At 34.6% G+C, this 12,544-nt stretch overlaps 1 protein-coding gene across 3 annotated transcripts; it reads left to right on the plus strand.

Moving 5' to 3' along the window:
• On the plus strand, positions 1–4,946 carry LOC111390565 (transcription factor GTE1-like). 3 transcript variants are annotated; one of them, XM_023015622.1, is made up of 9 exons: positions 1–115; positions 498–614; positions 927–1,142; positions 1,801–1,878; positions 2,239–2,463; positions 2,695–2,793; positions 2,963–3,021; positions 4,404–4,608; positions 4,689–4,946. In XM_023015622.1, the coding sequence occupies exons 2-9, from the start codon at positions 498–500 to the stop codon at positions 4,863–4,865; spliced, it is 1,176 nt and encodes a 391-aa protein (XP_022871390.1). In that variant the 5' UTR covers positions 1–115; the 3' UTR covers positions 4,866–4,946. The 3 variants fall into 3 exon arrangements, with proteins under 3 accessions (XP_022871390.1, XP_022871391.1, XP_022871392.1); XM_023015623.1 differs by having other exon boundaries at positions 4,404–4,554; XM_023015624.1 differs by lacking the exon at positions 498–614 and having other exon boundaries at positions 27–115.
• Positions 4,947–12,544: the final 7,598 nt, after the last annotated feature.

Genomic DNA, 12,544 nt, shown 5'->3' on the forward strand with positions numbered 1-12,544 from the left:
TAAAAGTTAAAAAAATGGCTACTTTGCAACCTACAAATAGACAGCACAGACGCATTAATATTCGGTACATAGACCTTGGTTTCTCTTCTACTTCGTCGATTTTCCCAAAACCCAGGTAATCTAATGCCTTAATTTTTTCAATTGATTTTGAAATTTGAGTTGTTGTAAGTGCATATATGAATTTAATAATAACGTTTAGGCATCTATCAATTTGTTTGTTTATTCGGTTATGTCGATTTTATGCTGAATTTTCTGGACACGAAGATGCGCTGGCCCCCACGCAAGGAATTATACGTGTTCGTGAGCTAATCTGTGTTTATGGATACCCATTCGTTGTTGCTTCATAAAAAAAATTAGCCTTTTTATTTTGGGTTTCTGGAGTAAAAAAGGGGGGAAAAAGGAATCTTTGATAATTTTATATGTGAAATGCTGGTGTTTCTTTGATAAAAATATATTTGTAATTTTATTTTCTCATGACCCAAATTGTTGAGTAACAGATGGAAACAGTGAATGGTGATTCCCTTGCTGTGGTGCCACAAGAAACCATGGGCAATTTATCCAATGTGGAGAGTTATAATCAACGGGTGGACGAGATTTTCAAAAAAGTTAATAAGGTGGAATTTAGATATGAACATCAAATTTAATCTTTTGTATTTGATTTTGATTCTGTTTCTGCATTTTGTCTCTTGTAGCGATTCAATGTATTATATTTTTCTTGAAATTATTGCATTGAGATTGTAGAAATAATCTGATCATTTGTGTAGTTTATTCAAGATCCCTGTTACTGTTTTAGAGTTCATTCTTTCTGCTTTACAATTTGATACCAACTACTGTATTCCCCAAGTGGGAAATGCTATTCTGATTCCAGGAGTAGTTTTGACATCTGTACATATAATAATATAATTAAATTCTCTTCGTATTTACAGCTAGAGAAAAACTTAAATGAGGTTGAGCAATTTTATTCATCTGCCAATAAAAAGCAGCCAAACACTTCGAAAGGTAGCTCAGTTCTGAAGGACAAAGATAGGGAGAAGCTGTTTGCCAGCTTTAAGAGGAGGCAACAAGATGCAGCCAGTAGGGAAGCGGCTGCTGGTAAGAGAATGCAAGAGCTAATGCGCCAATTTGGAATGATATTACGCCAGGTGATCATAAATGCTGCATTTATCCTTGCAATATTGTTTGTAGCCTTCTATTGTGCCTGCTTACACATGGGGGCCCTGTGAAAGTTTTATGGTGTTTAGCATCGTTCTTGCCATATTTTTATTGGACATCTTTTAGGTAGTCTATGAACCTCCAACTAACATCGGGTTCTTGCATTTATTATTCAATTATTTGAAGTGGGTCCCTACATTAATTTTTTGAAGCATTTGTTTGGCTTTACTCTTTATTCATGTGGTATTCTTTTCCAAAGCTCAAACTTTAATGTGAGTGAACAAATAATTTTAACTTACAGGTGTTCGTTGATGTTTATTGTTTGTTACATATACTGGTAGTTACCGCTGACTGGATAAATAAATGGAAGAAACTTGTCTCTCTCATAATTCCGTAAACCTTACTTTTGTATTGATAAAATATCAAAAAGTTGCCGAGTGCAGTGTGGTACATCCTTTTCTCGTACGCAATCAATTAAAGTGTTCATACTCTCATTTTGAATCATTCTCAATCTTGGTGTGTGGGGATATGATATTAAAACTTGACAATTCCTGCTGATCCCATCAGTTCCCTACATTTTATTTCCACTGAAGTATAATATCCGCTTTTGCTTGTTTACTTACTCCCACTTGATTTTATCCTTGACAGATAACTCAGCACAAATGGGCAGTACCATTTATGCAACCTGTGGATGTGTTAGGTCTTGGTTTGCACGATTACTATGAGGTAAAACCGTTAACTTTGTGTTAATTTCCTTAATGCATATTGACTATGTTGGCAATCCAAATATGGAGTTTATTTATTCTTCCATCCATACTTTCCCCCATGCCCAATCTACTAAAAGAAAAATCACGGCAGACATGTAAACTTGGGAGGATTTTATAAAAGTTGCGGTCCTCAGGGAGTTGGTTATATATCTTGGAGACGTAAAGAATGAAAGCCATGAGGACATTGTCAGTTTATCTTCTGTTGAATCACTTGTTAGAGTCTCTTTTGGTTATTCAGCTGCTTCTTTCCTTTCCCCCGCCTTATTTTGTTATTTCAACTCGTGGCTTCTTATAATATGTTGTGTATGATATATACTAGGTTATTGAGAAGCCCATGGACTTCAGTACTATTAAAAGCAAAATGGAGGCTAAGGATGGTAACGAATATAAGAATGTTCGAGAGATTTGGGCAGATGTGAGGTTGATATTTACGAATGCGATGAAATATAACAATGAAAGGGATGACGTCCACGTTATGGCCAAAACTTTGTTAGAGAAGTTTGAGACAAAGTGGCGGCAACTCTTGCCTAAAGTTGGTGAAGAGGTACTTATTAGTTTCTTTATTTGTTGGATAAGTAATAAAGAGTAAGAATTAGCCCATAATGATTAGCTAAAGTCTTGAACCTCTTTGCATCTTTGTTACCTTTTCTTGAGAAGTTAGATACTCTACCATTAACTTCATTGCATTTCGGGTATCCCTTGCCCCGAGGGTACATATTAAAATTATTTGATAATTTATTTCTGCATCACTGGCTGATATTTAAAACTCTTGTAGGAAAAAAGACGGAAAGAAGAAGAAGCTGAGATGCAGCTTGATATGCAGCTCACCCAAGATGTTGCTCATGCCAAAATGGCCAAAGATTTAAGTGGAGAGGTAGTTAATAATAAAACAGGGTCTGTGTAGATAATATGTCCAAGAAAAAAATAGAACTTTTCGAATTACTAAATTTCATCCTGCATTATTATATCTGGGTGTTCCCATTGGTATTCCACTCTATTTAAGAAAATCTGGGAAGTCTGAAAACTATTTAAATTTTTTACAGCTGGACCAGGTTGAGGTGCATCTGGAAGAACTCAGAGATATGGTACTTCAGAACTGCAGGTTTGTCATTTATCCAATTACAGATGGAGCATTGCTCTAGATCTCAACTTTTTTGTGAAATTATGTTTGCATCGTTTGATTAAATATATATCTATACTTGGTGATAATTCTGCACTTTATTTGGTTTCCATGTCAGTGAAAAAGTTCAAATAATATGAATTTTCTCAATTATCAAATATGTTCAATTCGTTTAGTTTTAACATCCTTGCTATACCTGTCGTAAATACCTCCTGTTGGATATTTATCTCATGCTAAATGGTGGTGAAATATTGATTTCGTTTGCTATGAATAAATATGGGAATTTATTTATCTCAATTTATCTTAATAGTTAATAATGCACATCACTGGCCAAGCCATGCTCCCCCAAGCTCTCTAGGAATTTAAGGGGAAATATTAAATGCACAAAAGGGGTCATCTGCAGGAACTGAGGACACGTTGACACGAGATTCTAACATTTTAATCTTCCCTGCGTATCGTGATAAATTCGTAACATATTTTGTTTAAATTAAGTCTCAAGTATGTTATTAGACCCAAACCGGACACCGAGCCGGTTGAAGCACCCAGTCGACCGCTATGTGAGAACATTTTAGAATATTTCAGAATATGGAAGAGAGGGTCCATTTTATAAGTAAATCGGGGAAAAATATGTGACTCCCTTAGTAGGGTGGTGAGAGAATTGGTACAAGGACAGAAAAACGAGAAAGTGATATTAATGGGATTTTGGAGCACCAACAGTTCTTTTCACGAGGACCATTTTCTTGTTAAATTAGTGCGCCATTTTTTTGTATTCCATGCTGAGATCTCAGTTTTCATATTTGTGATTTGATCATGAACTTAATTCTCTTGTCCAACATTTTTGCGTATTTTCCTCGTAAATGTTATTTACTTAATTAAGCTTATACTTTTTAACTCTCACAAACAAACAATGACCAAAAAAACTAGCATTATTTCCAATAAAACTCTCTTAATACTCAAAATATCTGCTAAATAAATATTGACAGTTGTGAAAGTGAGATTGTATTTTCTGTGATTTCATTGTTAATTTCTAATAAACAATGTGAAATCTTTCTCTTGCTGTTGAGGAAATCTCAGTCGCAAAATTTAATGAATGAGATGGTCACCTGACATTATCATTAAAAACAATGTGAACCTCATCTTAAGTGCTAGCCAAAATATTATGTAGTTAGTTATGATTATAGCACATGATTAGATGCAGTGTTTCCCCTTCATCAACGCATCACTACTGCAGATTAATTAATAGAATGCAATGTTGACATGGCTGGAACTTATTTCTTTTGAGGGAGTAATTAGGAATGCAATGTTTTTCAATCTCCTAGTTTAGATGCATATCCTGGTGCTTAATTTTGAAGTTTACTTTCCAGAAAGATGTCGACTGAAGAGAAGAGAAGACTCAGCAGTGCCATTGCCAAGTTATCTCCTGAGTATATCAACAAGGCGGTGGAAATCTTTGCCCAGGGTAACCCGGACTTTCAAGCATCCAGGGAAGACGTGGAAATTAACATGGATGTTCAGGTTATAAAGCCTGTTTCTTCCCTTTCACAACTTTATTTTATGGCATACTGTAAGGTAGGATTGGACAATACTGAACATGCACTTCTTGTTTCGGAGATTGTTGAGTAACTGATTTGTTTATGTGATTCATGCAGAGTGAGTCGACCTTGTGGAAATTGAAGTTTTTCATAAAAGATGCTCTACAAGGACGGGGGAAGAATTCATCAAACATCAATGAGGATAACCAAAACAACAATAACAAAAGAAAAAGAGAGATTTGTGGTGCTCTTGCCAAGACTTCCCAGAAGAGGGGCAAAAAGTTCCCTGGCTGAAGTACCAATTTAGTCTGGCCCTCCTATGTAAATAAATTACCGAATTTGTGAGGGGTTGAATTTTTTTTCCTTTTTTTCTTTTGGGGGGGGGGGGGGGGGGGGGTTAACAGTTTTTTAAAGATTTTGTACATGGAAAATTTTAAATGCTGATATGGCATGTTGTAATTTAATCCAATTTGTATGGCTAGAAAAGGATGTTGCTAGAATTCTTGAATGTGCTAGAATGTCTGAAGATCATCAAGATTTTAAAGTAGATTTTGTAATGTCAATAAAAATTTCTACTTGAAATACCTTTTTTGCACTACAATAGCATACATTTTTCTTACCTTTTTGAGTTTCAATTAAAAAATTTCAGTTGTTTGAAATTTGACTCGTACTAGCCTGTTGAGGTTGGACTATTGATAACTCTAATATAGGTATAACTCTAATATAGGTATATATAATTACATGTCAAAAATCGTAGCGTGCAATTTGAATGTCTACAATGTGAAAGATAGGTCTCAATTTTGGAGTGTAGTTTGTGCGGTTGGAAATTGATTTGTGAAAATGCTTTAAATATATTTTATTTCTTTAACTTCTAATTGTATCCAATTGATCTTGTATGATCTTCAATCATCTTTTTGTGGTTTTAATCGACTATAGAAAACTTGCATTTCAGTTCCCCACACTTAAAATTTCTTCCATTTAGCGCTTTTCGTTCGTTCTTCTAATTTCACTTCAATCTCTAAATTTTACTTAACAAACGATAAACGTATGAGATTAAGCTATAATTTATGAAAAGTGATACAAAATATCCTAATTTAAATGGTTTAGATAAGTGTATTTTGTCTTTCAAAATTTAAGGCTATCAGTTCTCATTCTGCTTTTGGATGGCATTCCACGGGTATTTTTCCGTTTCCCATTACGCCTTTAAGACACTTTATGTTCAAATACGAGCAATTGCCATGTTTGAGTGATTTACGACCTTGATTCACGATTGTTCTCATGGAAAATGAACAACGGGATTATTAATTTGCCATCTATTTCCCGGGGTTCATTTACATATTATTGATTAATTTAGTGTGAAGAATCAGTGGGTAGAATTTAGTCCATTCTTGAGAACGAGTATGGAAATGCAAGAATCATGCACGGGGGCAGAGCCAATATTTTAGTTCAATGCGGGCAATATTTTTCGACGCTGAACATCGAGGTTTGCATTATGGATTTAATTATAATAAAAAAATAAAACAATATTACAACATTACTAAACTTGTTCCTTGCAAGTTTTCATATTTTAATATCGTTGTACAATAACTTCATTATCAAGTTTCAAAAATATGTATTTCTCTACATAAACAATTGTATTATCATTCATCTACTGCAATTTCACATAATGAATTCACAATGCAATACCAATATATACTATCAATCCAATGTAATTCATATTTCACAATTTCACATAATCAATTCCCAGTCGAATTCCAATACTCCAATACACAATTTCACATTATCAATTCACCGTACAATTCACAATGCAATTTATACTATTTCCAAATTTTAAGCAACTTGAACTTACAATTGTAGATTTGCTGAGAGCCAAAGGCAAGTTGCAATTTGTCCACCATCCACTAGAAGCATGGAAGTCTGTGCCTCTTTGAGCGATTGAAGTCCAAAGTGCTAATTTCATTTCATATGTTAAAGACAATAAATAAATAAATAAATAAATAAAATAAAATAAAATAAAAATCATTATAATTTACACAAATTGAAATAACAACAAATAAGGGAAAAAATTCAAAATCACTCTGGATACTGGTGGAAAATTGAAATTGGGGCTTCACCTTCTGGCTCCTCTTTTGTTGGGCTGGCTGTCGCCGATTGCTGGAAGAATAGCCGGTTGGTGGCTAAGGAGTGGACGGCGAATCGATTTAGAGTCGGAGATTAGAGGCGCCTAGTGTAGGAGACGTCGGATGTGGGCCTGCTACTAGCAACGGAGGTGGGACTGTCGGAGATGCAGGCGGGAATGGCTAGTAGTGATCGACGGCAATGGAGAGGGAAGTGGTGACTGGCGAAAAAAGTGAAGGGATGATCGGTCCTGACGAGCTCACAAAGGGTTTTGAAAATTGAAATATTTCAAATGGATGAATTATGAGGCATTGGGCTTCTCTCTCTGGACTGGACGGATAGAGAAATGAGCTAAATCGAAAAAAAAAAAAACTGAGCCTGTGGAATTCAGCCCAAAAGTTCAGTGTGGGCATCTGCTCACACTGGACTTAACTGGACTCCACCCCTAACCATGCATAGACCAATTTCTATACATGGCTGGTCGATTTCATTTTTCGCTTTTATTTTTCTTCGTTTGAAGTGGCAGTAATAAAATTATTAAATGTTGAAATCAATAGTAACAAACATTATTGTTAGAGGACACAAATTAGGGATAGATTTAGGACCGAACTATAAGATGGCTAATATGTATAAGAGAAAATTAAAATTACAGTAAAAAAATAAATTAAATGGGCGGGGGAATCGATTAGACTATAGACCGGTCCAATCCCCACTTATATACGTCCCTGAACTAAATGAACCCTAGAGAACTCGTTAGTGTCAAATCTCATTTTTTTCCTTTACATTCACATGTTCGATTATTCATAGTGTAGGACTGTGTGGAGCGTAGTTATATTGATCGCTTGTCTTGTCGACGACAGATAAACATGTTAATTTAGGAACACTTTGCTACAGCAAAATTAGGGTATTCATACTTTGTACTAGGTCGCCCTAAATTCTTATAAAGGAAGACGATGGGATGGTTGCTTTTGGTAGATATACAAATTGAGAGGCATGAGATCTTCATTGTGAACTTGATTTTAGTAAATCTATAGCAGCAAGTCGACATAACCCCACATTGAGGTGAACAACTATAAATCTCAATTTGTGTTTTACATTTTTACCTGATTTCTACTTGTTTATTGTTGCTTTTGTAACCAGCATTATGACTTAATTCATAACATATTTTCCTTTGGGATTTAGCTAGAGACATTTAAATTAGAGCTACATGTGCAGGGAAAATGCTCAAACGGGTTTTTAGAAAACCATATGGCAACATCTCATTGGATTTTGAACAAAATAATATAGTTAAAACAGCCAATCAAATATTATCATTTCAGCAACTATAAAATTGCATGTGTATTTTCCCTTGCAAGTATCATTTCTATTTAAATTACGAAAGATTTGAACTACGATTTGCCAGGTCTATTTTATAAAGCACAAGGTCACAAGTGGGCTCTCCAATCCTTTGGGAAGGCCGTAGATATTGAACAAAACCATGTTCCGAGCTTTGATATCTACAGCTGTTGTTCTTAGGCAACAAAGTGACCAATCACTGGTAGTTGCCAAAAGCTTTCTAACTGATGCATTGAGGCTTGAAAGAACTAACCCTTCAGCATGGCACAATCTTGGGCTACTGTACAAGATTGAGGGTAGTTCAGCTATTGTCTATTGAAGCCGTAGAGTGCTTTAAGGCTGCAGCCCTTCTCCAGTAATCTTCCCTAGTCGAACCTTTTAGTTTATGTGAATCAAAGAACTATTGAGAATGTATTTGCATTCAAGCAAATTCGTTTATAAGGCATGTTCTTAATGAAGAGTACTTTTCTATTCTTGTTTATTTTTTCTTTTGTCGAAGTGTTTGTTAAAGTTAACATTATACAAAATGGGTGAATAATGACGTACATTTTTCATTCAGATTCACATCTCCATATGCATTCAAAAGAGTGAAATGATTACCTTTTACTAAGATCAATTCCAGGCTTCTTAGCCACTTCATCATGCCCATTCTTCTCTATAGTCTTGAGAGCTTTAGTTCATAGCCACAATTTAACATAACGTTTCCCTATGTCCCACCAAATTCTCTTGTATTGCATATTCACAGACCGCACCCTCTTTGTCTTGTGGTTTGAATGGGAGACTTTGTTCGCCTCGATCGATTTTTTCCCAGTGAATCGACATACTCTACCTGAAAGTAAAATCGACTCCCAACAATTCAATTCCTTTCTATAGGAAATCAAGAAACCAAGCAATAAAGCCCATAATATTGAGTGACACAAGCATAAAATAAAAAAAAATTCATTAACTGATATCATGGAGACAAGGAATCAAAGTTCTTCGAAAACATATTTTTTCAATCCTTTCAAATTTCATCCTCTTAAGTTTTATTGATATCCCAGTGTGATAAAAATAAAGCTAATTTTTTCTTTTACTTTCCATTGCAGTGGCTAGGACATTGATTGAGACTATCAGTTAATGCTCAATGATTTGGAATGTTTCCCTTCTCATTTCTGGCCCATCAAAATAGAACATACAAGTACTGGACAAAGTGAATGTGAAAATTCATGAATTTTACTCGTCATGGAAGGATCTTTAACTTTGTATAGTTTCGTTATTATGATATTCAAATTCAAATGCATTCCAAATCAAAGAATAACTTCAAATGCTTTTGAAGCCTCAATTCTTCATATTACAGCAAGAGAAGGATCCTATTCCACCTTATGTTTCGTCAAGAGAGAATATTTGGGCAATAACTTTGATACCGACTGGAAATCACTACTTTCCACCGATGCGACCAAAATGTATACCAGTTATTATCTCCTAAATTACAAGGCACAAAGTCAAAGAACCAACTTGAACTACAATAAAATTCAAAACCAGAAGAGAATTGCATCAATGAATATCATCGTAAACAACAATATACTTGGCCCTGTCCCTAACAAATGTGGGGTCCGGACATGAATCCTTATTATCTCCTAAATTATAAGACACAAAGTAAAAGAACCAACTTGAACTACAGTAAAATTCAAAACCAGAAGAGAATAATAACAGAAAAGCAATGATTATCATCGTCAACAATATACTAAGCCATGTTCCTAACAAATTTGGGGTTCGGAGATGAATCCTTTTTCGACATCAATGATTATCAAAGTCTTATTTAAAACTATTTTGTCTGCAAGAAAGAAATAAGCCATTTTTCAATCAAAGCAAGAGATTAAGATTTTTAACTTACATTTCCTTTTTCATGCCAATATTTTGATTTATGATTTAATTACGATGAAAATGAAGATGCTAGTACCTAAGCAGGAATAAATCCAGTAAAAGGGATGGAAATTCAAGAACTAAACTCAAATGGATACCGCCTTGATGACTCTATCCTCCCTTTCCCGAACAAGGTACAATCAAGGGAGCACAAAAACCCAAATTATAGTTCCTTGCTCTGGCGAGAAGAATATAATTCATTTTTCTTTTTAGCTCATTCAATAAGTTTTAGCTTACTTATATCGACGACAACCCAAAATTCCCAAAATTATATAAGATATAACAACTTCTATAATCTCTAACATTGTTGGAATATGCGGGGTCACCTAACACATAAGATATCAAAACAATTGGGGGGAGTGGTTTGAATTTAGAATTTATTGGAATATGCTGGCTAGCCTAACATGATGACTATACTTTAATATTCAATTTATTATTTCTAACTTCTATTTGACGAAAATAAACGAGAACAATGATTAAAAGTGATTTTTATTCTAACTGCTTAAAAGTTCGTGAGTGCAACGGAAAATGAGTGAGAATTCAAATAATAAATGGGTATTAGGGCGGAACAACTTCACATATTGATCACCTTTACTTCTAATATCGAGATTCATAAAATCTAAAGTAGTGTTCGGTCGAATTCTTCTATGGTATTCAATTTACCCATCTCGAGTTCTCATTGAACCTATTTAAATCATTCAATTCCATATCTTTATGCGAATCAACATTATTTAAACGAAATAATAGTTCTAAGAATTCATACAGGATCGCAGCAATTAATATAGGTATCTCTATACGTTATATTAATTTACCTAATTTGAATATGTGGTCTAAACAAGAATTCACATCTCTACGCAATTATTGTTCACGAAATCATTGAATAATTGGCCAGAAAATTCAAAGTATTGAGAATATGATTAAAATTCACACATGTAATTATAACGAACAAGAACTCAAATAAAAAAAATAAAGGTTCCCAAATCAATTACATTGTTCGTCCTAAAATCAGATTAGCTACTCATAGTAATGAAAGAAAAATATGAAATTATTATGGAAGACATCGGCGTGTTTAGAATAAGAAATCAATCTTACACCAAGATTTTCTTCCCCTTCCAATTTATGCTTCAACCCTTGAATTGCTTGTTGTTTTGTTCTCTTGAATTCTTTTATTTTGATTCTCCAATTATGTAATTTTGCCTCTCAATGTGTGAAGAATCCCTCCAAAAGTGTGAACAAGATATATTTATAGGTGCCTCCTCCATTTGTGTAGAAAATAGAGTTTTTATTGACTTCAAAACGGCCCAAAAAACGCGCCCTAAGCAATCCCGGCACAGCGCCTAAACGCTAGGAGTCAGCGCCGCGAACAAATTCAGGTAGTGCCTAGGCGCTGATGGCAGCGCCTAGGCGCTCTATGATTGCAGCGTCTAAGAGCTGACTTTCGAAAAAAAAAATTAGAAACGTAGCACTTGGGCGCTATGGGATAGCGCCTGGTCCCTGTCCTCATATTAGCGCCTGGGCGTGCTATGATTGCAGCGCCTAAGAGTTGACTTTCGAAAAAAAATCAGAAACGTAGCACTTGGCCGCTATGGGATAGCGCCTGGTCCCTGTCCTCAATTCGATCGTACTGCATGGCTTTCAGTCTTTTCATCATAACTTTTTCTCCTGATATCCGAATGAGGCTATTCAAGATGCGTTGGAAAGTTAACTCAAAGGGCCACCATTTTCAAATTCGATCATTTACTACGTCAAAAGTGGGTCTCAATATGAGTCTAAAAACGATATATACATTTCTTCGGTTGAAATTTGACGTGTGATCATAATTTGATTATATTTCATTCCTTTGATGTATTTCTTTATTCAATTGACTTCGAGAACTCTTGAATCTTTATTGTGAGGTCCGACACAATTTTTGAGTATTTGCACTTTAGTTCTCGAACTTTGGATCTCTTACGATTTAGCCATTCTCTTCATTTTTGTCGACTTTTGCTTATTTCCTTCAATTTCTTGTACCGTTATTGAATTTTATCTATTTAACACCAAATGCAATAATTTAGATCATAATTCATTCAAGAAGCAACTAAAATATCATCGTTTTAAAGTCTTGAATAAATGCACATTTATCACTCACTAAATTTTAAAATATTGTGTTTTGACTACTGAACTATGAAAAATGTTGTACGTTACTCACTGTAAATTTGACATTTTTCAAAATTCAATATTTATGCCACTAAGTAACGTACAATAATATTTAAAGTTCAATAGTCAAAACTCAATATTTTAAATTTCAGTGAACAATCAAATGCAAAAATCTAAGTTCAATGATCAAAATTCGATATTTTAAATTTCAGTGATCAATAAAGATATGAACCTTAATTAATGACCATGAAAGCAGTTAATTCCTCTTCCACGCCAACCTAAAAATAATTATTTACCTAATCTGAGGTAATTATTGATTTTTTTCCATGGGTCATGCTATGGGTACATTGGGGATCCCCCAGTCAACACCCCACCAATAAGGGAGCTCCATGTGTCCATTTTGAATACCATTATGGATCCCCAATGTACCACTAGACTAATCCTTCCCATTAAGAAATCGGGCATAGAGTTTAAAAAATATA

Source organism: Olea europaea, unplaced genomic scaffold, assembly GCF_002742605.1.
Source record: "Olea europaea var. sylvestris unplaced genomic scaffold, O_europaea_v1 scaffold69, whole genome shotgun sequence".
NCBI lineage: Eukaryota > Viridiplantae > Streptophyta > Magnoliopsida > Lamiales > Oleaceae > Olea > Olea europaea.